The following is a 27,891-nucleotide window of genomic DNA, read 5'->3' on the forward strand; positions in this document are numbered from 1 at the left end:
GACGGTAAGCCTGTGTATATAGGAGACATACCATAGGGTGATTCTGTGGGTGGGTGTATGTGGTGTCTTGCACTGATTGTAGGTAATAGACGTATGTAAATCCTACATTTCTCTGGCCAGTAGAATAGTTGACACACATGACATGATTATTCTGCTGCATTGCACTAATTTGGAACTTATATTATATTACTGCTTTTGGAACTTATATTGCACATGTAAGTGAGCTTGGGGTGGAGAAATCCTTGAGGACCCCTTGTCTTACTGAGATTTCTGTTTAGAGATCTCACCCCACGTTTGGGGCACATATTTCAGGTTGAGGTAACTCGGGGATTGAGACCTCGGGCAGCAGGAGGCCGGAGCTGAGTTAGATATATGTTGTTTATGATGATATGCTTGGATGCTAACCTGCTTTATATTATCATCATGCTGTTATTGTTGAGACTCTGTTGAGCTTTGTTGCCTTATTTGGTGAGCATGGGGGTTGTCCATGCCACATTGATTGATTATGTTTTATTTTAGTATTGAGTTGTATAATGGTATCAGATATTGTCCGGACTACGTGTTGTAGATCCGTGACTTAGATACTCACTTAATTATATTATGAGGTTATTCAGTGTAGATAGCTGTCTATATGCAATTTACATACGGGCAATGTTTTGAAAAAGGATTAAGTAATCAACTTGGTAATTAATAATGACGTCATAATTGAAAACAAAAAGTTATTCCGCATTTTAATTAAGCGCAGCTTAATACGATGATATGATAACAAATCGGGTATACACGAGGTATTACAATCACCACCACACCATATGAAGAGGAAAGTGATGATCCAAAAAAAATTTATGCTTAATATGAATATTTTTTATTCTATTATTTGTTTTGTTATCAAATGTAATTCTTATTCTTAGAATAAAAATAGAACATGTTATCAAACATATTTTTTTTTTCTCAGAAACTGTTCCAAGGCACGAAAATATAAAATAATTGTTTCCTTTTCGAAACAATGTCAGGGAACAGAATGGTTGTTATGCACGCCCATATAGTAACTTGCATTTTGTACATACATATTTTAATAGTTCAATTTATAAATAAATTAATATCTAATGAAATATTATTTCTTAATAGGAAAAAAATATTTATTATTCAAAAATACATAAATTTATGTCATTTTAAGTGAAACGACTTTAATATATATTTATTAGCTTTTTACCCACAAAATTAGGAGAGAAAAGGATAAAATATTGTGAATGAGAGAAAAGTGATAAAATATTGTCAATAAATATGCACCAAAACCTAGTCATTTTATTTAAAATGACACAAACTTGTGTCCTTTAAAATAATAATAAAATCTTAATATCATAAAATTTATTTACTTTTTTTCCTCAACGAATCAAGTTCATAACATAATAAAAAAATTTTCATTTATTTGAAGCTTTTGTAAGTCAATGCCTAACAATGATACATTATAAAACTTCCTTAATTTCATTATGATTTTTTTTTACTCTTTTATTTATCAACGACTAGTGTTTGGACAAAAGTGATTTTCTTTTCATATATATCAACACATTAAAAATTAAATCCAAAAATAAAAAGAAGCGGAAAAAATAATAATAAATGGAATAGATTATACTTATTATTTACTGTTATAAATAATATTGATTTTAGTTGTCCATGGTTGTTATGACCATTGAATGTTCTGTAACCACTGAATAAGTAATTGTAATCATTTCTCATATTGTAACCGTCCTTGTCTTATGAGCCTATAAATAAAGGCATCAAAGGGCATGATAATACAACAAGAATATATTTTTGCTGTCTCTCTCTTATATCCATATTTCCTTCTAATTATATATATTTATTTTACAACAAGTTATCTGCACGATAGCCTCGAGATTCAACCCAAAGTTCCCAATCCTTCATTGTCGCCACCATAACCTGAGTCGTAGGCGGGGAAGCTTTGGCACTTGGTCGGAGCTACAATTGGTGAAGATGAGTTAGATTCTTCAGCTTTACATTTATAAAGAGTTCTTCTTGGACTTGCTTCCTATTTCTTTGGTAACAATTTCAGTATGATTTATTTTGCTAGATTGTTGAGCTTTAAGTTTTTTTTTTTACTCAAGAAAAAAAAAACATGAAGGCCAAACATAAAGGAAAGGAATGAAGGGCTTATGGGAGAAGAATTTTGGTGGTCCTGGACCACCATTAATTCAGTGGTCCAAATCAATCAGAATAAAACAACTATTGAGGAAAGAGGAGAAATAAAAAATAAACTTTTGTACAAGTGTCACTCACTGAATGGAAGGACTATTGATAAGGGTTAAGCCCTCAGAGAAGAGATAAAGAATGAAAAAGGAAACTGAATTCTGTTATTAGCATGGTTCATACAATTACACGTGTATACTATTTATACTACATCCTACGTACCCTTCCCTTTTATTACCCTTATCTCATAACTACCTCCTTACAAGCGCATCCCGTATTCTATGGAACTAACTTCCCTAAGCAAAGTCCTTCAACCATGATGGTGACTTCAACTTACACCCAGCAGCTGATCTTGTAACCCTCTTATGCTCCTCTACATCTGGAACACCATGGAATGCTGCATCATTACCCCCCATTGACAGGGACCTTGTCCGCAAGGTCAAAAGATGGGTAAGCCTGTTGAAAATCACACTCAAACTCCCACGTAGCATCCTCTGATACAACATTCGACCATTGAATCAACAATTGTTTCTGGCGTCGACGCTTCCCCACCCAACGAACATCCAAAATGGCCACTGGAAGTTGCACGGGTCGATTAGAAACATTATCCGTTGGAAGCTCAGCTATACTTGGGTTTGAGGACCCCACAAATCGCTTAAGCACGGACACATGGAAAGTAGGATGAATAGTACAACCCTCAGACAATTCTAAACGATACGCAACCAGGCTAAGGACCTCAGTAACCGGAAAAGGCCAAAAAAATCGTTTGGAGAGCTTATGGTTAGAGCGACGAACAACAGAGACCTGCCTATGAGGCTGAAGATTGAGCAACACTAAATCACCCACTTGGAAAGAACGATCCACCCGATGCTTGTCTGCAAACAACTTCATACGTTGTTGAGCTCGAACCAAATTCCTCTTAAGGCTACTCATCAAGTCATTCTGTTCCATTAAGGTAACATCTACTGCATCAACAGTTGTGAAACCTCGCGGATAAAACGGCAGCGACTGTGGTGGCTTACCATACAGGGCCTGAAAAGGTGACATTCGGATAGAGGAATGAGCAGCTGTATTATAGTGAAGTTCAACCCAAGGGAGAAACTGAACCCAAACGTGGTTCTTATCGTGACAGTATGCCCTCAGGTCCTGCTCAAGGTAACAATTAGTAACCTCACTCTGCCCATCCGTTTGGGGATGGTAGGCAGTGCTCATTTTTAGCTTGGTATCACTTAAGGCAAACAACTGCTGCCAAAAACGGCTGAGAAAAATGCTATCACGGTTAGAGACAAGTGACCTGGGGAACCCATGTAACTTAATCACCATCTCAACAGATAACTGCGCAGCCATCACAACATTGAATTTGGGTGGTAAAGCACCAAAGTGTGCATATTTCGTCAACCGATCCACCACCACTAAAACAACAGAGAAACCACGAGATAATGGGAGACCAACAATAAAGTCTAAGGTCAAGTCTTCAAAAGCACCTTCGGGTATCGGAAGAGGGTGTAATAACCCGGTAGATGCAGTGTTAACTGGTTTAATAGATTGACAAGTAACACACTGACTAACAAATTGGCGGACATCATCTTTCATCTTGGGCCAAAAGAACGTGGCAGAGAGACGTAGCATATTGCGAAGGCACCCCGCATGGCCCCCAATCAATGAACAATGGGCCTCATGAAGCAACATAGGCTTTAAGGACGAAGTCGAACCCAACAAGAAACGTTTACCATGAAACAAAATGCCATCCTTGCAAGAAATTAAAGAATGGACCTGCTGGCCCTGAGAAAGCCGTTGGTGAATTTGCAGCATTCTGGGTCCTGTTGATTCTCAGTGACATAGCAAACGAGGGTTCAGATATAGCCACACAACAAGAAGAAAGCAGTGGAGCCTCATGCTGACGTGACATCCCATCTGCCATCACATTGGCAGAGCCAGGTTTATATTCCACCGTGAACGAATAGCCCATGAGCTTGGAGATATATTTTTGCTGATCGGGAGTCTAAATTGTCTGCAATAAAATCTCCCTGAGGCTCTGATGATCAGTACGAATCACAAAAGGAGAACCAAGTAAGTAAGGACGCCAACGTTTAACAGCCTCAACAATGGCATAGAGCTCCCCACATAAATGCTGGCAGAAGCCATTCGAGGTCCCAACTTCCTACTAAAATAAGAGATGGGCTTGCCTTGTTGCAATAAAACAGCACCAATACCAGATGAAGAAGCGTCGGATTCCACCACAAATGGTAAGGAAAAATCAAGTAAGGCAAGAATGGGGGTGGAGGACATGGCCTCTTTCAGAGCAGAAAATGACCTCTGTGCTTGGTCAGTCCAAACGAATTTATTAGAACCCAACAAATCAGACAATGGGGCTACGATAGTGGCCTAGCCTCATACAAAGTGACAGTAATAGCCAGTGAGGCCCAGAAAAGCATGTAAGGCTTTAATAGAAGAAGGTTGGGGCCAATCCACCATAGCCGCTATCTTCCTAGGGTCTGTTTTCACCCCAAAAGCAGATACAATATGACCCAAATAATCAATTTCAGGTGCAGCAAAAGAGCATTTACTCAGTTTGATGTAAAAATGATGTTGTTGTAAGCACAGCAGGGTAGTTGCCAAATGTTGAGCATGGTCAGCAATGGATCTGCTAAAGACAAGAATATCATAAAAAAAACAACAATAAATTTGCGAAGAAAGGGGCGAAAGATATTGTTCATCGCTGCCTGAAACGTGGAAGGGGCATTGGTTAACCCAAATGGCATCATCGTAAATTCAAAGTGGCCATCATGGGTACGAAACGTTGTCTTAAAAATATCAGCTGCATGAACGCGAATCTGATGGTAACCCGCACGAAGATCAAGATTGGAAAATACTTCAGCATGGCACAATTCATCTAACAATTCGTTGATAGTAGGAATGGGAAAGCAGTCACGAACGGTAATGGCATTCAAGGCTCTATAGTCGATGCACATACACCATGACCCGTCACTTTTCTTAACAAGCAGCACAGGTGAAGAGTATGGGCTTGTGCTAGGTTGAATGTAACCCGCAGCCAGCAACTCCTTGACTTGCTGTTCAATTTCATTCTTCTGGAAGTGGGCATACCTGTATGGCTTCACATTGACAGGTTTGGAACCATCAATCAAATGGATAGAATGATCAATTCCTTGATAAGGAGGTAAAGTATGAGGTACAACAAAAACCGAATGGTACTTGGCTAATATTTGTGAAATATCAGCATGAACCAGGGGCTGTAAAGCAACGATAACGGGCGGTATCTGATTTTCCAGTGCCTCAGACGAAAACATGGCGAAACAGCCAGGAGCAGTTTGCTAGGAACATTGGCATGCAATCAAGTTAACCTTCACATTGTTGATTATGAACTCCATAGACAAGTTAACATAGTCATGTGTAACTTTGCCTAAAGACTCTAACCAAGGCATGCCTAATATAAGCTGTAAGTCCTTGAGATCAAGGACCCAAAAGTTCACGCAAAAATTGTACCCTTGAATCTGAACAGAAACAGCTACACATTTAGCATCACACAATAAGAACTCACAATTTCCCAGGATCACCTTCATGCTGCGAGAATATGACAAAGAGAGGCCCAACTCCACTGCCAGCTGTCGCTGAATGAAATTGTGAGAACTCCCAGAATCAACCATAGCTTGTACCTCCTTATTCCCCACCTTGGCTAGGAATTGTAACAGCTTTCGCATCGAGCTCATTGACAGAGCATTTAAAGCAGCTTCATGTAAGGAATGTGTAACTGGAGAGGTTTGCCAAACAATTTCTTCTTCAGTGTCACCATTAGGCTCATCCTCATCCCCTATCAACAATAGGGTTCTCGACTTACAGCGATGCCCAAGGGACCACTTCTCATCGCATGTATAACAAACACCAAGTTCTCTCTTCTTTTTCATCTCTTCATGAGAGATTTTTTTAATAGGTAAGGGATTAGGGGATGGTAAAGCCAGCTTCGAGCCTTCCCCTACGGTTACTGGTTGCTGAGCAGATGGCAAAGCATAGCGAGGAAGAAACTTCCTATTGGACGTGGAGGACGTAAACGAGGAACACAAATCACGATGATGTGCGCATCATACGTGAAAGCCAATTGAATGGCCTGATGCAGAGTAGTAGGCTCATGTAACTGAATCACCCTACGGAGTTCAGTATTTAATCCAAAAACAAAAAAACTTAAGAGTAAATCATTAGCTAAGCCTGGTACTTGATTCATCAGAATTTCAAAGTCATGCACATAATCCTCCAACGTACTGATTTGTGACAATTTCGAAAGAGTTCCTCTCATATCCGTATATGAGGTACCGCCAAAACGTTGACGCACCGCTTTTGTGAAGTCGTTCCAACTTTGCAATGTACCGCTGTTATGGATCCACTGGAACCACGATGCAGCAGCTCCTTCTGTTCGCAAACCGGCAATCTCAAGTCGCATGTCATCAGGAATGTTTTGAATCTTGAAGAACATTTCACATTTGAAAATCCACAAGTGAGAATTCTTGCCTTCAAATGATGGAATCTCCATTTTAACTGAACGCAACGCAAAACGCTGATCATTTTGAAGAGGAGTTGAGTTCGTGACTGGAGTAACATACGGTTGTGGCATCGTCGTCGGCGACAGATCTTGAATTCTTGCGTCAATGGCATTGAAACGCAGTTCAAAGAAGTTCGTGAGACGTGCCTCTAGCGATTCTGTTAATCGATCAATATGCTGATGAAGTTCAGAACGTGTGTTCTGCAACTCTTCAGCCAATTCTTGTACTCACATGGTTCTTGAGATCAAGAGCAATGGAAGCACCAATGATAAGGGTTGAGCCCTCAGAGAAGAGATAAAGAATGAAAAAGGAAACTGAATTCTGTTATTAGCATGGTTCATACAATTACATGTGTATACTATTTATACTACATCCTACGTAACCTTCCCTTTTATTACCCTTATCTCATAACTACCTCCTTACAAGCCCATCCCGTATTCTATGGAACTAACTTCCCTAAGCAAAGTCCTTCAACCATGATGGTGACTTCAACTTACACCCAGCAGCTGATCTCGTAACCCTCTTCTGATCCTCTACATCTGAAACACCATGGAATGTTGCATCAACTACATAGGGCCTGGAGCACCAAATTTTTTCTCGGTTTATGGATATGTCACCTGGGGAACATAATCGTGACAAGAGGAAAAACAAGAGTTTGGAGGACTATTTTGGTTTCACTGGCTACTAAGAGTAAATATCTTTTTGGGTCCCTAACAAAAAACACGGTCCCCATTCTAGTCCTTTACAAAAAAAATTAGTCAGTTCGTTCCTATGAAATTCAAAGTGGACCCATTTTAGTCCTTTTGAGGGACTAATATTACAAAAAAAATTAGTCAGTTGGTCCCTATGAAATTCAAAGTGAATCCATTTTAGTCCTTTTGAGGGACTAATATGGGTCTTTTTTGAATTCGTGAGGGACTACGATTTCAACTAAATGAGTACAATTTGAATTTGTTAGGGACCTCGAGACTGGACTAATATGGGTCTTTTTTTAATTCGTGAGGGACTACAATTTCAACTAAATGAGTACACTTTGAATTTGTTAGGGACCTCGAGATTAATTTTTTTGTAAGGGACTAAAGTGAGTACCGTGCTTTTTGTTAGGGACCAAAAAACATATTTACTCCGCTACTAAAAGTCTGAAATTGGCAGGATTTTCCTGGTAAGAAAGAAAACCAAATCTCTATTAATATAATGTATTAACACTATTATTATTTTATTGCAAGAAAACCAAATTGCTAAGAATTTACTGTTTGTTTCTTAATATCATGTTGTTAGAATCCATTATATTTTGTTGGAATTTGGAATAAGTTGATGGGGTGTGTGTGCTGTGCTTCATCGAGTAATAATTTGATCTAAAATTAATGTCTCACCAAGAGTGGTATTTAGAATATTGATTGCTGCACAAATGTGCAATCGCGGCTTTCTTAGCATTTTTGGTTTAATAAAAAAAACATAGAAGTAAGAGAAATAAGAGTAGTTCGAAATATAGATGTTGATTATTATCTCAAAACGAGAACGCTTTACATGCTTTATTATAAATAATATGATTCATGTTTTTGAATTTACCCTGTTTATATTGGGGCCATTGAGGGTATAGTTGCAGTCATTGAATTTATCAATGAATTACATATCATTGTTATTAAAATAATAATAATAAACCCCGGTAGCTCAGTTGGCAGCTAAGCTCCCAAGGGATTGCTTGGTGCAGGGATCAAATCTTGCCTCAAGCAGTTTCTTGAAAAATCGTACCCCGAGGGCATGGTGCCCGGAGAAGATTGAATGGGGATACCTGACTTTTTTTTTTCTATTCCTTGAAAATTTATATCGTTTTGCTCATGAAATAGTAGTGAATGTGAATGTTTAACAACAATCCTTATTATTGAGTATAGTCAAATATTGTAAAGCCATATTTTTACATCCTTGAAGTGAGTGAAAATAATTAAAATTTTAGACCAAAAATGAATAATTTTTCTTGGTCAATGGCTTAAGGAATTCTTTGTCTATTATTGGTGATAAAATTGTGCAATATTTATAGTGCTTGCTATTTAATGAAAGGTGATGAATTTAACCATTTTATTTTGGGCGTAATATATTTTATTCTATAATATTCTTTTAATTGAGTGCAAATAAAGAGCTATGATGATGTGCAAATAAATGTTGAAATTTTACCGTTAATTAAATAACCGTTACAATTATTTTATATATGATTAAATCTCATAATCGTTACAGTTGTCTCATTAATGATCAAATGTTATTTAATAATTTAATGCCTGAATTTGTGAGTTGATCTGATTATGCATATATGTATTAAATGAGACAATAATGATTACTACCGTTGCGGTATTTGTATTGAATGCAATTTAGGCAGTTATGCAATTTATTAAATTATCTCTGATTTGAATCATCATGAATATTCATTCAATATATAGTTATTATAATGTTTTTCCATATTCGAATGAGTGAGAATAATTATAATTTTAGACCCATTGTTCAAAAGCATTGCTTGAATCAAATGTCAAATATGTGAAAGACTCTAGCTATTGAGGGCTATTAGCATAAGTAATGATATAATCCTTGAAGGGATGATAGAAAATCTAACATTGGGTCAAATCATGAAACAGAAAGAAGCCAAATGAAAGTGGCTAATGAAATGAATATGACAAATTAAAATAATGGCAAGTGTTATGAATCTTATGCCATTAAAATTGATCCCACTGATGAGGCTAAATATCTTTGTTAGTTATTGCTCTTGAAGTAGCAAAACCCGAATTATTTTATCAATTGCCTATATGACTCTAATGCCTCAATATGTGATGAATGTAATTACACATATTGATATGGAGAAAGCCAATTTCAATACAATAATTGGCAATAAAAAGCTCTAGAAAAGATTGAAAAACATGCTTCGGTGAATCAAAAGGATATTAATTATAATAAATTTATTATTTGGCATGATCGGTTGGACCATCCCGGATCAAATATGATGTAAAAAATTATTAAAAATTCATATAATCATGCATTGAAGAACTAGAAGATTCTTCAATTTATTGAATTTTTTTAATAGATGCATCTACAAAATGGCCATATATATATGTCTATTATCAACTCACATCTTATCATTTGCAAGATTGTTTGCTCAAATGATAATATTAAGAGCACAATAAATACAATTTGTCTTCATAATGCTGGTGGATTTATCTATTAACAGATTTATTAAATGTCTCCAATTGATTGCTATAACATTGCCTATGAGAACAAAGGTCCCTATTTTTTTTTTTTTTTTTGTAAATAAAAGTTTAAGTGGAGTTAGACACCGGTATCCCACTAGGGTTAGGGAAGACCCCCAACCTCTTTGAGGATTTCTGGGAGGAATTACATATCACCCACCAACAAAGTCCTCACATCGGCCAGCGGGGTTTGAACCCACGCCCTTGAGGGGTATGGACCAAACCTTTAGCCAACTGTGCCCACCTTTGTTGGCTAAAGGTCCCTATTTTTGCATGAGAATATGCTATATTTTATGTTGTAGTACTTGTATGCATCATGCCAATAAGTTATCATCTCCTCATTACATTGGCTTATGGTAAGGAGCCAAATAATATATTTGATGTGCGATTTATATTCTAATTACTCCACCACAACGCACAAAGATGAATCTCATATATAGTTGGGGATATATGTTGGATATGAATCTCCTTAGATAATATATTGAAATAATGATTGGAGATTTAGTGGATTATTGTTATTAGTTTTTTCAACATAGGGAAGAAAATAAACAGTTGAAAAATACATAATGCATTATCATTATCTCATATAGATCATTGCACCAAGCAAATATGAGAAAAAGATATTATATATCGACTGCCAGATGGTTGAATTGACCAATAAGTCTAATATTCCAACTATAAATGCTCCAATTCATATTGTACATAGAAAAATGATCGGTTCCAAAGATAAAAATCCTCAAAAGGGGAGGAAAGGAGAAAATGATTAAGATGATCATAATATGGAGACAATTCTTAATCCTAAATACATAACTTTCATTAAACCTCGAGGAGGTTCAGGTACCTGAAAATAATGAAAATAAGGAGATCTCTCTTAGTTATGTCATTTCATGAAAAAGTTGGAACCATAAAGATATAGTTGTCGACAACATTTGCAAATAATGAAATATTGAGACCAAACGAGGATCTTGAAAAAAAAATTATTGATAAGAATTGCACTCTTTTTCCCTTTACCAAGTTTTTATCCCATTTGGTTTTTCTTGTAAAGGTTTTTTATGAGGCAATCTATTAACGTATGATTAACATCCAAGGGAGAGTTATGAAAATATCAAATAATGGATATTCAACTTTCTAACCCCACATCTTCTCCCCTTTTTACCCTCACATTTTTCATTTCTTGTTTGTAAGTCTATTAGCAGGATCATACTCTTATCCAACACGAAGATACTAGAATCATTATAATGCAGGTTATTTACCTGAGCCACACAAAGACAGGTCCCAAACAAGATTTCAATCACAACTGAAAGCATAATTATTTCATGGTGTTCAACAAATTCGTTCAAGTGATAATTTGGCTGATTTATTTACCAAGGCATTACCCACATCAAGTTTTGAGAAACTTTTATACAAGATCGAGATGTGTAAACTCAAAGATATTAAATAATGTTATCGTTAGGGGAAGTAAAATATGTGTTGCACTCTTTTTTCCTTAATCATGGTTTTGTCCCATTGGATTTTCCTGATAAAATTTTTAATGAGACAACCTCTAATACGTATTTTTTTTCAATATGATCATTTGGACATCTAAGGGAGAGTGTTATAAATAATATTGATTGTTGGTTGTCCATAACCGTTATGACCGTTGAATGTTCTATAATCACTGAATAAACAATTGTGGTCATTTATCATATTGTAACCGTTCTTGTCTTTTGAGCCTATAAATAGAGACATCAAAGGGCATGATAATACGACACGAATATATTTCCCCGTCTCTCTTTTATCTCCATATTTCCTCCTAATTATCTATATTTATTTTACAACATTTACAACTATTTTTTTTTCTTATTGCCTCTTATAATCATTTTATTATAATTGAATCAAAAGTAAAAAACCGGTACTTACATTATGTGATTTTTTAAACGTTAATTTAATTTTAGGTTAAGAAAAACAAAATTAATGATAATAAATGATAAGAAAAAAAATTGGTAACCATAACCTCCCCGGTAAAACGTTATTTTACCTATTTTTTTATGTGTTTGGTGTTTGTCATTTTAAATGACATAAGTTATGTCATTTTAGAAGAGAGATAGACATAAAAAATAAAAATCATGCAAGATAGAAAGTGAGTGATTTTTTATAATTTAAAATTTAAATAAAAAAAAATTCTGTGTCTGTCTTTTTTTTTTTTTTTATACCTATTTTATTTATTATTTTCTAACACGATGAGAAAAATAATAAAAGTTAGATGTTATTCTAATTTAACCCGTATTGGTATTGAAAAGTGGTAATAAGAAAAGTATATAAAAAAACAGGTAGTATCCCTGAATAAATTATTAAAAGAAATAAATGAATCTGGGTACCGTGTTGGCTCCGTCTGAGGCGTAAGACTTACGAAAGTACAACATAATTTTTCTCCAACTATCTATCAACTCTTACTCTCCGATCCAAAAATTATTGTGGATTCTTTCTCTCTCTCTCTCTCTCACAAGCAAAGGTTCTATGTCTCTCTCTCTCTCTAACTTTCAAACATTCAAATGCATCCATTGAACTACTTGTTTGACTTAACACCCTTATAGCTAATCTGTGTCATCTTGTCTTTCGCATCATTCTCACATTTTTTGCTGCATGCCCATTTGAGTTTTCTGTTAGTTCTGCTTATTTGTGCAGTCAGTTTTTGAAATTTGGCGTTGACCTCTTGATTTTGATTCACCACTTGGCAGGGACTGGTGGTTCCGTGTGTGATTTTTTTTTTTTTATCCAATTCCCTGAAAATCATTATGCACTCTTTTGTTTTTTATTCAGGAAATTCTCACTGGGAAATGAAAAGGAATGAAATCAAGATTTGAAACCGAAAATTAAATCTTGATTCCTTCCATTTTTTGTTTGTTACTTTACATTTATAATGTTAGTTAAATTTAGCGCTTTATACTTTTTTTATAGCGTTTCCCAAGTTGTGAATTTTTATCCTGACACGTGTTTTCTTCATTTGGAAGATTTCTATCCTTTTTTGAATATAGTGCTTAGATTCCATTCTCAAAATTTGGTTTATTTCCTTTTCTGCTTCAGTTGTGTGTTTCTTTTCTCCCCCTTCCCCCTTTTATTTTTATATTTTTCAAAATTAATTTGATTCTTTAATATGTTGTCTGCTTAGAACAGTAGAAATTTTAGAGTTAGTTGATGAAATGGTTGATAAGGATCATAGTGCAGAATATTTGTTAAAATCGAATTACTACCACATTATGTAATTGCATTTTACTGTTGCGACCGGATGGTTGCTTCTTGCCGTGGGTTCGAATCTAGGATCTTTGAGGAAATATAAGGATAAGATTGTAGACAATCGATCCTCACCTCTACCCTCGCGGGGGACATGCCAAGTCTCCGCTTGGGATCATGTCTTCCTAGGGCTATTCTGGATGTACAATGCAATTTCGGTAGTCATATTCCATTTCAGTTAGAAAATGCAATCAGATGTTTGGGGTAGTATAAGCTATCAAGGGGTAGTAACTCATATTATCGGGGGGGGGGGGGGGGGACTTTGCACAGAGTTCCATTACCATTAATGGGTGGCTCTGCGATTTCTTATGAGCGCAAGCATCCCCAGTAATTCACTCTTATGGTTCTTCATTATCTGCATATGGTCTTTTTTTCTTGGGTGCTCATTTTGTAGTTTTGTGCATTGGGGTTTGCCGTTTTCTTATGTAATTGCATGTTGGCATAATTTAATTAATGGGTCGAAATCTCTGACTGAATTATAGTCTGACCATTTTAACTTTGATTCTATTTTTCCTAAAAGTGCACGTTGATTTGTTCTTTAACATCTTTTAGTTTGGTTATTGGATGTGCTGAAGGAGACTTCATTAGTTGTTCTGCTGAAGAAATGGGAAATTTGTATACTGACTAAGGCTTCTTGTTAACTCACAGAGTAGAGAGTTTGTTCTATCATGAACTGAAGAAGATTGGCCCATGATAGTTTGATATCGCTCTGTAATAGGAAGACCATGGGACAAGCTTCACCATTACTTGTAATATTTTTGGTTCTTGGTTCTTCCTTTGCCACATATAATCTGGTAACAATGATAATCCACTATGGATCTTCAGAAAGTGTGGCTATTGATGATAGTACATTATTTGTCGACCCTATTACTGAGATGCCTTTGTATGTAAAGAATCGGAAGACATCTAAATCACCCTTTCATGTTGCCTTAACGGCAACTGATGCTCCATACAACAAATGGCAATGCCGCATCATGTATTACTGGTATAAGCGACAAAGGAACTTACCCGGGTCAGAGATGGGAGGATTCACTAGAATTCTACATTCTGGAAATCCTGACAACTTGATGGATGAAATTCCTACTGTTGTGGTTGATCCTCTTCCAGCAGGTCTGGACCGGGTGAGGTTACTGTAACTTTTATTATATTTTGCATATGTTTTTTCGTTATTTTCATATATATTTTTTCCAGATGATTGGCTTAATAATATTTTAGTTGTTGCTAGAATTAATCTAGTGTGATGCTGTGATCGTTAAAGTCCATTTCTTCTATACATGTTTGTGTATGTAAATCTGTGTATCTCTTCGCTCTTTTAGTTTTTTTCATTATTACAAGTCAAAGTACAAGGGATGGCATATTCGAATGAGTAACTGTCAGATAGTTCAGTATCTTCTTGGATCTGAAAGCAGCTCCCCTGATTTGATTGGAGTTTAGTGTTTGGATCCATAAGAGTATCAATCAATTGCCTTTGCATTCAACAGACCGGTTTTTTCAAGAATGTCCATAGCATATAGATAGAAGCTACCTCTATTCCCAGGAAGTATCAAAGTTTGTCAAAATCTTTGGTCTGAAAGTCATGACCAGGATGCTATTTTATTTGAATGATGACATAGTGATCGGCTACTGGTAACAATGTCATCGATATATACAATCAAATAAATACTTCCTTGAGCTAAATAACGGTCAAAGACATAGTGATCAGCTTGTCATACCAAAATGCTAAACAATTGTGCTAAATCAACCAAACCAAGCCCGAAGTCATTGTTTAAGACCACACAAGGATTTGCAAAGATGACAAACCTTGCTAGCAGACTTCCCCTGAGCAACTAAGAAACAAATCCAGGAGGTTGCTCCATTTGAATTTCTTTTGGTTGATCACCATGAAGACAATTTTAATATTGAGCTGATGAAGTGGCTAGTGGAAAATAGCCGCCATAGATTGAAAGAGCCAAACATAAATCAGTTTCGCTACCAGTGAGAATGTGTATCCATAATCTAAGTAAAAAATCTGGGTGTATCGTTTAGCCCACCAAACTGGCCTTAAGGTGGTCAATCTTGCCATCATGACTAACCTCGACAGTAAAATTCCACTAACAACCAACAACAGACTCTCCAAGAAGAAGAGAAACTAGTTCCCAAGTGACACACTGCTCTGACGTGCATTCATCTCATTAATTGTTGCTTGTCTCCACCCTGAATAGGAAAATGCATCAGTTTTGTTAAAGAAGTTGGCTTTAACAAAACAAATAGAGCCAAACACACGTGGTAATATAAATGCGTACGGGAAAATAACACAGAATGACATGCTTTGTTGTCAAGGATAGACGGGGGCATCAGATTAATGAGGAAGCAAGCCGTGAGAACAACATTATCCAATTAATGCAAATAAATATCCACTGCTTGACTTGTATTTTAGGCTCTTTTTTTTTGCTTCTCTATCCACTTTTTGTATTCCCCTGCTTCATCTTTTTGTTATTGATGTTTTGCTCTGCTTTTATTTATTTATTTATTATTGGTTTTCTTGAGTCAATACAATTTAAATGTTTTCTGACACATTGCTTAATCTTTTTGCAGGGATACATTGTTCTGAATAGGCCATGGGCCTTTGTGCAGTGGTTGGAAAAGGCTAAAATAGAAGAAGAGTTAGATCTCTTATACTTAGTGATCTCTCTTTTATTTTATAATAATAATAATAATTGACTTAGTTGTTCTGCTTTTGTTGCAGATATGTGTTAATGGCAGAGCCTGATCACATATTTGTACGTCCTCTGCCCAATCTGGCTTATGGAGGACATCCAGCTGCTTTTCCATTTTTTTACATTAAGCCTGATCAGAATGAAAAAATCATAAGAAAGTTTTATCCTGAGGAGAATGGTCCAGTTACAAATGTTGATCCGATTGGCAATTCTCCTGTAATTATCAGAAAGGTAGTATCTCGTCCAGTAACTGCTACTTAATTGGATTGGATTGATACCTGTTCTTGTAAGCAATTTTATCAATTACTGGTGCTCAAGCTTGTAAATTTCATCATTATTTTGTTGAAAGATTTTACTCTCAATCTGTTTCATATAGACTTTTTTTATTTTTTTAAGGATTTGATCGCCAAGATTGCTCCCACATGGATGAATGTTTCTTTGAAGATGAAAGAAGACCCAGAGACTGATAAAGCTTTTGGATGGGTGCTAGAAATGTATGTCTTACAAAATAACTGATAGATGTTGCAGTTTTTTTTGTAGAATTTTTTTTTTGGTTCTAGAAGATATACTGATAGTATGTTGCTGATGTTATGTTAATGGTTCTTTCTTGTTGAACTAAGGTATGCATATGCTGTAGCATCTGCCCTGCATGGTGTGCGGCATATTCTGCGAAAAGACTTCATGCTACAGGTTTGGCATAACATCGAGTAGCTCTTGATGTTATATTTGGTTTATGTTGTTATCAATTCAAGTGGTTGCCAGATATAACTAGCTTACCTAACTCTAAATTATTTTTCTTGTATGTGACTTTTCAGCCCCCATGGGATCTTGAAACTACCAATAAGTTTATAATTCATTATACTTATGGGTGTGACTACAATCTAAAGGTAAAGTATTTCTTTATCTCTTCCATTCCTTGAATGGCAAAGTTATGGTATTTGAATATTCCTTATAAATTTTCTCTGAACTCCTGAAATCTGCATTATTTTCTTGTTATGCTATGGAACTTTGCTTCAGCAGATATAAAGTTTTTTTGTAATACACTAGCTACTTGTCATCTATTATGTATTTCTTAATAGTAGTCTCAACTGTGTTTCATGGTGCTCAGGGTGAATTGACGTATGGTAAAATTGGTGAGTGGAGATTTGACAAAAGGTCACACCTTCAAGGACCTCCACCAAGAAACTTGTCCTTACCCCCACCCGGGGTTCCTGAAAGTGTGGTATGTCTACAGCTGGCCAATTGATACACGTATTTTAATTCAAAACATACGTATATAACAATTTTTCTCTGTAGTTTCATGCTTATTTTCATTTTTCCTACACGGAAGGTGAGAGGAAAATGGCATTTTTTCCCTGAGCATGAGTAACTATCTAAATGTGAAGCAGGAATGAAAGCATCGACATCTGAGAAGTTTTAACGCCAATCCAACGATTAGACTGTTGTTTTATCTTTTGTCCCCAGTGACTAATTCTTTGATTGCATAATGGAATTAGAATTGAGAAACACCTTATTCTGCCTGGTAGGGATCCATATGCTGAATTGTGTATGAAATGAAATTTGATCGTTTGTAGGGAATGATTTGACTAGTGATGGAACTATTTGCAAATAGTGGCATGATAATTATGAGACTTGATTACAGTTATAGGCCACTAGCATTGATTGTGTCCAATCCTTCATCTTTTAGTGCTGCCTAGCATTAGGATACAATAAATATCATTTATTATCATAAATATGTACTTGATTAATGTTGCCAAATGATGTTATGATTCTTTTGTATCTAATTCTAGAACTTTTAAGATGCCTTTACAGTTGCTTGTTTTCCTCATCTACTGTCGTTTGTAATTTTCTTTGATTTCTGTTCCACTTCACTCTCTCTCCCTAGGAGGGAAAAAACAAAGAAACTGAGTTTGCCCTTGGTATATGCTTTGACTCAGTATAATGGAAAGTGGCTAGGTGGAGAATGTTATTACATATGATGAACGTTTATGATTGGATTAAATCTTTGAAAATACTGGTATTTAGAATTAAGTTTAGGTTTATTCTATGTGCAATCAAGACTGGCATAGGACTCTTTCTCACACACACGTAGAGAGAGAAAGGTAAAGACTGGCATATTATTACATCATGGTGCATCTTGTTCCCCCTAGATGTAGATTTTTTCTCTGCTGTCTGACAAAAAAGATTTCTGAGGCGATTGATACAGTGGTATAATTGGTAATCACATCTCTATTATGGAGAGGGAATCCTTGGTCTAAACATCCATCCATCGATGTGTTAGTGAACATTGTTAAATAAGATATCCTTAGTGAGGGTGCCCTCAGCCTCGGAAGATATTTTTAGTTCGGCTGCTTTCTGTGTCATCTTAACAGCAATATTAGATTAAGGATTAACCTTTTGAAAGTGTGGCAGGTTCTGCAAACATGATCTGCTTCGTTTAACAGTTAACTAGTTTAACGAGAATTTTGCTTGAACGATATCTTTGTATTTTGTATTGTCAAATTTTAATGATTTTTAATGTCTATCCACTGAGAGACCTGCTCTTGCAGCTTTGACTTCAAATAATGAAAACCTTGCTTATTTCTCCTTACATTAGTACTTTTGTTGCTTTCATAGTTGTGGTTATTTATCTACTTTAACTACCTCAGTCCTCAACTTCAAGTGATTCTGAGAGACCCCTTTCTCCTTTTATTGCTTGTCATGTCTGTACTTTCTTCTAGTGTTGCACTGCTTCATCTTTTCTCCCTTTTTTTTTTTTTTTTTTTTTTAATTCATTGATGTTATTGTTATATATCTTTACCCAGTAACAAAAGCATGATACAAAGCATTAGTAACGTGTTATTTGCTTATAATAATGTCTGCAGGTGACCCTTGTAAAGATGGTGAACGAGGCTACTGCTAACATCCCCAATTGGGACAAATCGTAAATATTTTTTTTTTTCCTTCATGATATTCAAACTGCACGTTTTGAAAGAAAGAAAAAAAGTGTAGACATTGAGACAATTTTTTTTTCTTTTTCTTTTCAGTTTGGTCATAGAATGATAGATCAATGTACACTATCAATAAACGGAGAAGTAATTTTTTTTTTACTTTTTTATTTTTGTGATATTCTTGAATGATATTTGGGCTGGTACCACAATGCTAGATAATTTGTTCATTACTTATTAGCTTAGCGATTGCTTATGTATATATTAAACACTCAATGCTTTCATTGCTTTGCATAGCCCAAGACAACATTACAATTTTTTTCTCTTCCTTTCTACAGCTTATCTGCATTCTCATGTTTTTCATTCCCAGAGACAAGGAAATTTGTATTTGCTATAGGCCCACAATTTGGTAATGAAAATTGAAGCTTGAAATGCAACTCATTTTCCTTAAGATTTGCATGTCAACATTATGAAATTGAATAAATAATTTATGCAACTCATATCTCATTGGCACAAAACTTTTACCCGCATACAGATGCAATGGATTTGGATATTCTTGGAGATTATTCTCGTGCGAAGAGGAAAATGTAATTTTTATTGTAAAGGAGTGCACCATGAATGGTGATAGTATCTACTGGGTAAAATTATTACGTGTCTTTGTGTCTCAAATAAAACTTTCTCTTATCATTTTAAGAACTTAATAATATACTTTGATATATCTTTTAATACTCTATTATGAGATAAATTTATGTGAATATCATCAACAAAAAAAATTGTTATTTATGAGAATCATACAAAATGTACTCGATAATACCAAAAAAAAAAAAAATGTGTTAAAAAGAATGTGATTGTAACATTTTGTTTATTTTAATAACAAGAGAGGGAAGATTCTGGACAATTTAACTCTGACCAATCGTTCAATCCATTACTGGTCGTAATGTTGCAGACTTGCAGCTGTTAAGTGTATCCACTCAAGATTTTCCAACCTAGGACTATTGGGAAAATGACATGCACTCTACCAGTGGACCAGTTGTTACATTTTATTAAGTTGCATTTATTTTTTATTATTTATTCTGTTATTACATTTAAACATACTCAGATTAATTTCATTTGTGAAATTATATTTACTGTAAATAACATATATTTAACTATATTTATAGTGTAAGATTTATTTGTTGCGTTTTTTTAATGTGTTGATTTATATTATATGTCATGAATTACTTTCATTATAATTTAGATATAGTTAAAGGTTTCTTTTCAATAGTTTTACTTATTTATTTAGCATATATGTTATATATTTTCATAAAATTATAAATATGTACAAAATTCTGAGATTAAATCTCAATCCATGAAACCTTAAATTTCTTTATTTAGCTATGCAAACCGGTTAGAACTTAGAACTTACGTTGTCTAATAGCTTTGAATTTTAAATTCATTATTCCAGTCAACTCAAATCATCCCTATGTCTAGGAATTGGGAGATAGAGTTGTCAAAATCAGTGTCTAATTCAATTTGGTAGGTAAAGTTGTAATTATTTATCAACTATAGTAAAAGAATCTTAACTAATATTATTTATATTTTCAAATATCATATATCTCAAAAATCATTAAAAAAAACTATTTGTGAATTTTTTTTTTTTTATGTGCTATACTAAAACAACTCACTTGTTATTTAAACTAGTGTATTTAACCTTACCCAACTGATCACTTAATTTAATGTTGTTGTTTTTTTAGTGAATTTCATTAATGTTTTTTCAAGTTTCTTCAATGCTATACAAATTTCCTTAATCAATCATAGATCAAAAAGACTTTTTAAAAGATTTGTAATGCGCTTATAAAGTCATTATTATTATTTTTACAAAGCACTTTATTAAAGTCTTTTAACGTATACAATTTTGGAAGATACCATAAAAAATAGGAAAATCACTTATGCAGGAAGAAAGTGATCTCTTGCTATACTCAGTTCGAAAAACGTTCAACTATTTTTATTTAAAAAAGAATATATGTAAGGCCCACTTCATATGTCAACAAAGCTCGTCCCCTCTGGAATTAGGCAAGGGGACCCACTTTCCCCTTACCTCTTTGTCCTTTGCATGGAGAAGCTATCACATATAATCATGGATGAAGTGGAGGCAAGTAATTGGCATCCTATTAGAGTAGGCAGATCTGGTCCCCCCATCTCCCACCTTTTGTTTGTTGATGACATAATCTTCTTTGCTGAAGCCTCTCTTAGCCAACTTAATTGAATTACTCATTGCTTAGAAAAGTTCTCAAGGATGTCTGGCCAGAGTGTAAGTTTAGGGAAGTCTTGCATTTATTTCTCTAAAAATGCTGTTCAGGAGAATGTGGAAACCATCACCGAAGCAAGTGGGTTTAAGAAGGTCAGCAACCTTGGCTGCTACCTGGGTGCCAGGATTAGGCATGGGAGAATAAAAAAAAAATCACTATGAAGCTGTAACTTCTAGAGTTCAAGCCAGGCTCCATGGGTGGAAATCTAAATGTCTCTCCTTGGCAGGCAAAATTACCTTAGCTAAAAGTGTAATCTCTGCTATTCCTAGCTACCACATGCAAAATAACACCCTCCCAGTGCATGTTTGTCAAGGCATAGAAAAATTACAAAGAAATTTTGTATGGGGAGACTTGGAGACAAAAAAGAGAGCTCATTATGTCGCTTGGAATCAAATGTGCCAACCTAAGCAGTGTGGAGGCCTTGGCATTATCAACCTCAGAATCCAGAATGAGGCTTTTATGCAAAAGTTGGCCTGGCAAATAATTAGTGACAGAAATAGCCTATGGGCTAAGGTGTTGATTGGAAAGTATGGTAGGAACCAAGATCCTAATCGAAGTTTGCTAGCTAAAGGGTATGATTCCAACCTCTGGAAGAATATCTGCAAAGCTAGAAGCAAGATGTCTAATCACCTGGAATGGGTTATAGAGAATAGAAGAACTGTTTGTTTCTGGACTGATAGTTGGGGTGGATGGCAATCCACTCTTTTTGAGCTTGCCACAGTAAAACCTCTTTCAACTGACCTGGATTTAAAGGTATGTGATGCTTTAGATCAGCATTCAGTAGGTTGGAACTAGCCTTATTTGGAGAAATTCCTTGATGCTCCCACTTGCAGCAAGCTGAACAGCCTTCTTCCCCCCAATCCCAGCAAATCTGATGACTGGCTGTGTTGGAAAAGGAGTTGTCCAGGTAAATCTGTTGTTCGGAATGCATACTGTAACCTTTTGGTCTTAGAATCGGAGAAGGATAGAATCTGGTCTGTAGTTTGGAAGTGGAAAGGTCCTTTTAGAATTGTTGTTTTCATGTGGCTTGCTTACCTCAACAAGCTTCCTGTTAGAGCCATCACCTGTCATTGGAATGGGGGAGAGGTTTACTGCCCAACCTGTTATACTGATCATGAAACCCTCATTCACACGTTGAGAGACTGTACTGAGGCTAGGAGGATTTGGGAAAGATGGTTTGGTGGCAAAATTCCAAGTAGTTTCCTGTCAGCCAATGGCCTAGATTGGTTCAGGCTTAATTTATTTAAGCCTTTCACTTTGCATCTGTGGCAGTCGTGGGTGGAAATTTTTTTTGTCTTGCTGGTTCCTTTGGCAATGGAGAAATTCCACTATTCACGAAGTCTCATTTTTCTAGGCCACAAGATCCTGTCCACATGATTCTATGCTTTCTTGCTGATATGAAGGTTGGTGCTATGGATGATCCTTTCCCTTTGCCTTCTGGAATTTCGAACATATCTGTTAGCTCAGGCCAAAGGGATGGTCATTTTGGTGCTAGAATTTATGTGGATGGGGCTGTTAATTCCATGTCTCAACTTGGAGCTTGTGGTGGATTCGTTTGCTCTTCTAGTGGAGTTTGGCTTAGTGGGTTCTCTTATAACATAGGCCCTTGTACCCCACTGGAAGCTGAGCTTTGGGGTATCCTGCATGGTCTCAAGCTTGCCTCTAAGCTTAACGTTGCTTCTGTCTGGCTTGGGTGCGATTGCAATAATGCCATTTGCTGTTTGGAGGATAAAGCAGACCAGTTCGGATTTTCTTCCCTTATTGATAGCATCAGGAGAACAGGACATCTCTTTGAGCACGTCACCTTGGAGTCCATTCCTAGGGAATCTAATGGTTGTGCTGATGGGTTAGCTAAGCTAGGCTTCTTATTCACAGGGGATGAGTTGAGGGTTCACTCTTCCCCCTGCTAGCATTGAGCCTTTTTGGATTTCTTTTGTTGATAACTTGCTGGTGGAGCATGTGACTTGTAACATGCACCAGCTTTCTGTTTAGTTTTTCTGGGCTAGGCCCTCCATTTATATCAAAAAAAAAAAGCTCGTCCCCTCTGTCATAAGAAAAATAACGCCCTAAAACATATTACCTCATGCATAAATACTTATCAAAAACTAGTTTATGCTAAGTACCCATAGCCCTTTTATAGCTGTCAACAAGTGTTATTTTGTGTTATAATTCTTGGTACATAGTTGCTCAAAGATCGAAGAAACAAAAGGGAAAACATAAAAAACATTAGACACCAGAATTTACGTGGTTCAAAAACTCGGGTTAAGTGAATTTTCAACATTTTAAGGAAACTAAAAGGGTTAAATGCAGTGGCAGAGCCACATAATAACTGGAAGTGGCCTCGATCCGAGCTAAATTTTAATAAATTATATTTATTATATATAATTATATAATTAATTATAACTTTGCCCATATTAAAATTATAATTTGACCTGGGCTAAAATTTGTATTTGGCCCTATCTAAAAATTAAAATATATTTGGTAAGAGATTTGGGTAAATTGTATTAGGTTATGTGTTCAATTCTCACTTGTATAAATAAAATTAAAAAATATTTAATAAAATTAAAAAATATTTAATAAAATTATAACTTTTCTTAGTGTTGCCTGATCAGTTGCTTTGTATTTAACATAATTTAAATATATTTAATATGAACTAATTAAAATTAAAAACAAAATAAATACATATATAATTTTTGGCCCGGGCTCAAATTGAAGCCCGGCTCCGCCACTGGTTAAACGTCATCTGATATGCAATTTTATTCGATAACAAAAATAGGTACAAGAAAGTTTAAGAGTCCTAAGCATATAACCCTACATATACAACATATACGAACCATATATAGAGAAAGAACATAAAATATACAATATATACAGGGAAAAGTGTTTGTCATTTTAAATGACATAAAATTATGTCATTTTAAGAGAGATATAGACACAAAATATTTTTTTTATTTAAAATTTAAATTAAAAAACCACTTATTTTCTTTCCCATGATTTTCATTTCTTGTGTCTATCTCTCCCCTAAAATGACATAACTTATGTCATTTAAAATGACAAACATCAAACACATACATATAACATCAAGAATCGAACAAAACAGAGATGAGAGAAGGAAAGATTTCACCAATCTTGCATCCTACTCCACCAAACCAGTGATTAATTCATTCGGACTCACAATCTCTTCTCCTCCAAAGAGAACACCACCATGCACCACCTTCTCTCAGCTTTTGGATGAAACTCCAGAAATTAAACTGATCAATCGATGTATCTTAAGCCAAGGAATAACTTTCTCAACAAACTCAAGATGAGAATATCAAGTTTACACACTCAAATTAGGGCATTTAACCATTGTGCCCTTTTTTCATTTAAAAAATGTAACTTTGCCCCCATTCTAAAACTAAACATCAATCTGCCTCTGTTTGACCAATATACTCGAGTGTATGCCCATATACTCGAGTACATATATGGCCATGCACTCGAGTATATGTTCAAAAAATTTCTACAAAATTTTTTCAACGTGTAGCTCTCAAAAAATTATGTGAAATAAAAAAACACATGATTCGGATACCTGAGTCAAAAGTTATGGTCTTCTGAATTTTTATTAAAAAAATTCAAAATTTTATAATGGCAATAGGTTTTGTGATACCCACAAAGTTCCTCCTCAAATTACTCATAATATTTGACTTGACTCAGGTAACCTGAGGACGAGCTTTGTGGGTATCACAAAACCTATTGGCATTACAAAATTTTGGAATTTTTTTAATAAAACTTCAGAATCCATAACTTTTGACTCGGGTATTCGAATCAGGTGTTTTTTTATTCCACATAATTTTTCGAGAGCTACGCGTTGGAAATATTTTGTAGAAATGTTTTTTAATATATACTCAAGTACATGCCCATAAATAGCAAATACTCTAGTATCTGGGTCATATACTCGAGTATATGTTTATGAAACTTCATATACTCGAGTATATAGTCATATACTTGAGTATATTGGTAGGTCAATGGTCAAACATAGAGCATATTGGTGTATAATTTTTTTTTTGGTGAATAATTTTAGAACGAGGTAAAGGGGTAATTTTTAAATTAAAAGGGAAAAATAGTCAAATAACCCTCAAATTAGCCTCACAAGTTCAAGAACGAAAACCCTAACGAAGGAGAATTTGAGAGAACAAAAGAAGACATAGATAATGAGTCTGGAAGCATAGAGTATAATGCCACGTTGAACCAAATTGATTGGGCAGCAATCTTATTAACCATCTCAGCTAGCAAAAACGTCACCATTTTTTAGGTCTATTGATGGTTCATCCAATCCAAATGTTTAAATTGTTGAGTGATAATTTTTTTAATGATTTATGTTATTTTATAATACACTCCCACATGTAAGAGTTATTTAGGTTTAAAGCGTTGATATTGCACTTGCCCAATTTTTGGTTTATTATGTTTATTTGATTACACTAGAATGTGGGGCAGTAAGAATCAAACTCAAGACCTCGCGATCACTAAAACTCTGATATCATGTAAAAAAATCAATTTAGCCTAAAAAATTAAATTATCATATGAGGGCATTTTTAATGGTTTATATTATTCTTTAAAAATGCCACAAATCATTGGCCCAGTAACAATTATACATATAAATGGAAAAAATAAACAGAAATACATAACATGCCCAATGTTTAGGAAATATTAAACAACATTTTGCCTGGCAAAAAAAATTAAAATATTGTTATTTTAATAAATAATTACTAATATATAGCTGTTTTGAAACTATTTACGGATCTATTCCATTCATTCATGCCCAAATTGAGCGTGACCAATCACGCCTAAGTTGGGTGTGACTCAGTAGTAGGGGTGAAAGTGGGTTGGGCTGAGCCGAGCCTTGTCCCAACAAGCCCAAGCTTATGATAAAAAAATTTCAATTTTTCCTGGCTCGATAACATAATACGAATAGCCTGACCTGTCCCATTTATAAAAAAACAAATGGCTTAACCTAGCCCGTTAGCCTGTTAATTTTAAGTTCCAATCAAAATCAAGAATCAACTTCGCAAAAAACTCAAATTATGTTGTTAAAACAAAAATGACAATTTCAACTTCCAAACAGAATCATAAATCACAACAACAACTTATCACAATCTGCATTTAAGTCACTCTCAAAAGCAAAGTGCTCAAACTAAATAACATATATTTCTTTAGATCTAACAATCCAATGCATATTATGTAAATTAAAATAACTACATGAATCCAACAACACATCATGATGCATGTAGTAGCCAAAAACTTCTTATCATGTTTTCTCCCCTGCAAATACAATTCCAATGTTACGTAAGTTGACAAATAATTTGTAAATGTAGAAAGCAAAAAACAAGATTAAAGAATAGAAAGAAAAAAATAAGATTAAGAAACAAAAAACCTTGGGGTAGGTTATACTTACTATCTCTTACTACCAAATTCTAACCGTTGATTTTCGTAAATCTAATAGTTATAATTAATTAGGAATAAATAAATGTGACCCAATAAATTATAATTGTTAGATTGGTGAAAATCAGTGGTTAAGATTTGGTTGTAAAAGATAATAAGAAAAAATAGTAAGTATAACCTCTCCCAAAAACCTTTTAAGATATTCTTATACAACATGCTGAGATGTTGGTTCTTCCTACATAAGAAATAAAGTCAGATTCCTATTAAAATTTAATAGAATATAATTAAATTATAAAAGAATGTTAGTTGATTAAATTTATACCTTTTATTTTTTCTTCAAGCCATACTTATTTTATTTTATTTATAATAAATAGTACAATATAGGCAAGGCTTTGTAAAAATGGGCCTATGGCCTATTTATTAAACAAGCTTTTTTTAAGGCTTGAGTCCGACCTATTTTACGAAATATACTTGGTCAGGTCTGACCTAACCTAGGCCGAGCTGTAGGCCCCTATGGGTCGGCCCGACCCAGATTCACCCCTACTTAGTAGGCATTCATGTCTAATTTAGGCGTGACTCGTCTGGTGTTGACACGTGGCACAAAAATTAATCGTAAAACTTCAGAAGGCCATAACTTTTGACTCGGGTATCTGAATCAGGTAAATTTTTTTACTCCACATAACTTTTCGAGATCTACGCAATGACACCTCATTTGGCATATTTTATCTCTCACAAACACGGTTCAAATTTGTAACAATAGTACTATACGAGCGTTTAAACCCTTCTTTTGAGTTCTTTCCAAATCAACACCAAACACAATCTTCTGCCTACTAGAACCTCCATATCCCCATCCTATAGTTGTATTCTTATTACTGTGAATTGAGACTTTATCTTTTAAGTCATAGTCTGAAATTAAAGATGGCACCGAAGTGGATTAGTCAATCCATAAATAAGAATACTTAATGTCATATTTAAATATATACTTTCTACCAAGTGTTTGAAAAAAATATAGTGTACAAAAATATAATAAAATTAAAAAGAAAAAATATAATATAGACTTTATCTTTTATCGTATCGTATCGTAAGTTACATCCTTTTCTTTTATGACTTTTTTTCTTTAAAGTCATTTGAATTATTTATGCCTAAGAGAAAGAAAAAATAAATACATTTAAAAGAAAAATAAAAAAGGGACTAAAAGGTATAAGAAAATAAAACTAAACCTGAAATCGAAGCCTGAACTTGGAAGTTTGAAAACGTCTTTGATACGGAACAATGACTGGGTCTTTATGGCTGGATTCGTTGGAAGC

General features: G+C 34.8%; 1 protein-coding gene across 2 annotated transcripts; it reads left to right on the forward strand.

Annotated features, from left to right (window-relative positions):
* Positions 1 to 12,356: 12,356 nt before the first annotated feature.
* LOC133317692 (hydroxyproline O-arabinosyltransferase RDN2) lies at positions 12,357 to 19,037 on the forward strand. 2 transcript variants are annotated; one of them, XM_061519567.1, is made up of 10 exons: positions 12,357 to 12,476; positions 13,904 to 14,376; positions 15,830 to 15,897; positions 15,981 to 16,182; positions 16,348 to 16,445; positions 16,572 to 16,641; positions 16,767 to 16,838; positions 17,060 to 17,173; positions 18,816 to 18,874; positions 18,978 to 19,036. In XM_061519567.1, the coding sequence occupies exons 2-10, from the start codon at positions 13,981 to 13,983 to the stop codon at positions 18,991 to 18,993; spliced, it is 1,095 nt and encodes a 364-aa protein (XP_061375551.1). In that variant the 5' UTR covers positions 12,357 to 12,476; positions 13,904 to 13,980; the 3' UTR covers positions 18,994 to 19,036. The 2 variants fall into 2 exon arrangements, with proteins under 2 accessions (XP_061375551.1, XP_061375560.1); XM_061519576.1 differs by lacking the exon at positions 12,357 to 12,476 and having other exon boundaries at positions 13,943 to 14,376; positions 18,978 to 19,037.
* The last annotated feature ends 8,854 nt before the right edge of the window (positions 19,038 to 27,891 follow it).

This window comes from Gastrolobium bilobum, unplaced genomic scaffold (assembly GCF_033153095.1).
Source record: "Gastrolobium bilobum isolate Gb01-03AN ecotype WA unplaced genomic scaffold, APGP_CSIRO_Gbil_v1 utg18935, whole genome shotgun sequence".
Classification (NCBI taxonomy): Eukaryota; Viridiplantae; Streptophyta; class Magnoliopsida; order Fabales; family Fabaceae; genus Gastrolobium; species Gastrolobium bilobum.

What these genes read in the sequence shown, in the direction of transcription:
- LOC133317692 (XM_061519567.1), top strand. Translation starts at nt 13,981, where the DNA reads ATGGGACAAGCTTCACCATTACTTGTAATATTTTTGGTTCTTGGTTCT. An exon ending in TTTGGATGGGTGCTAGAAAT is followed by an intron (nt 16,446 to 16,571) that starts GTATGTCTTACA and finishes TGTTGAACTAAG; the next exon opens with GTATGCATATGCTGTAGCAT. An exon ending in CCGGGGTTCCTGAAAGTGTG is followed by an intron (nt 17,174 to 18,815) that starts GTATGTCTACAG and finishes TAATGTCTGCAG; the next exon opens with GTGACCCTTGTAAAGATGGT.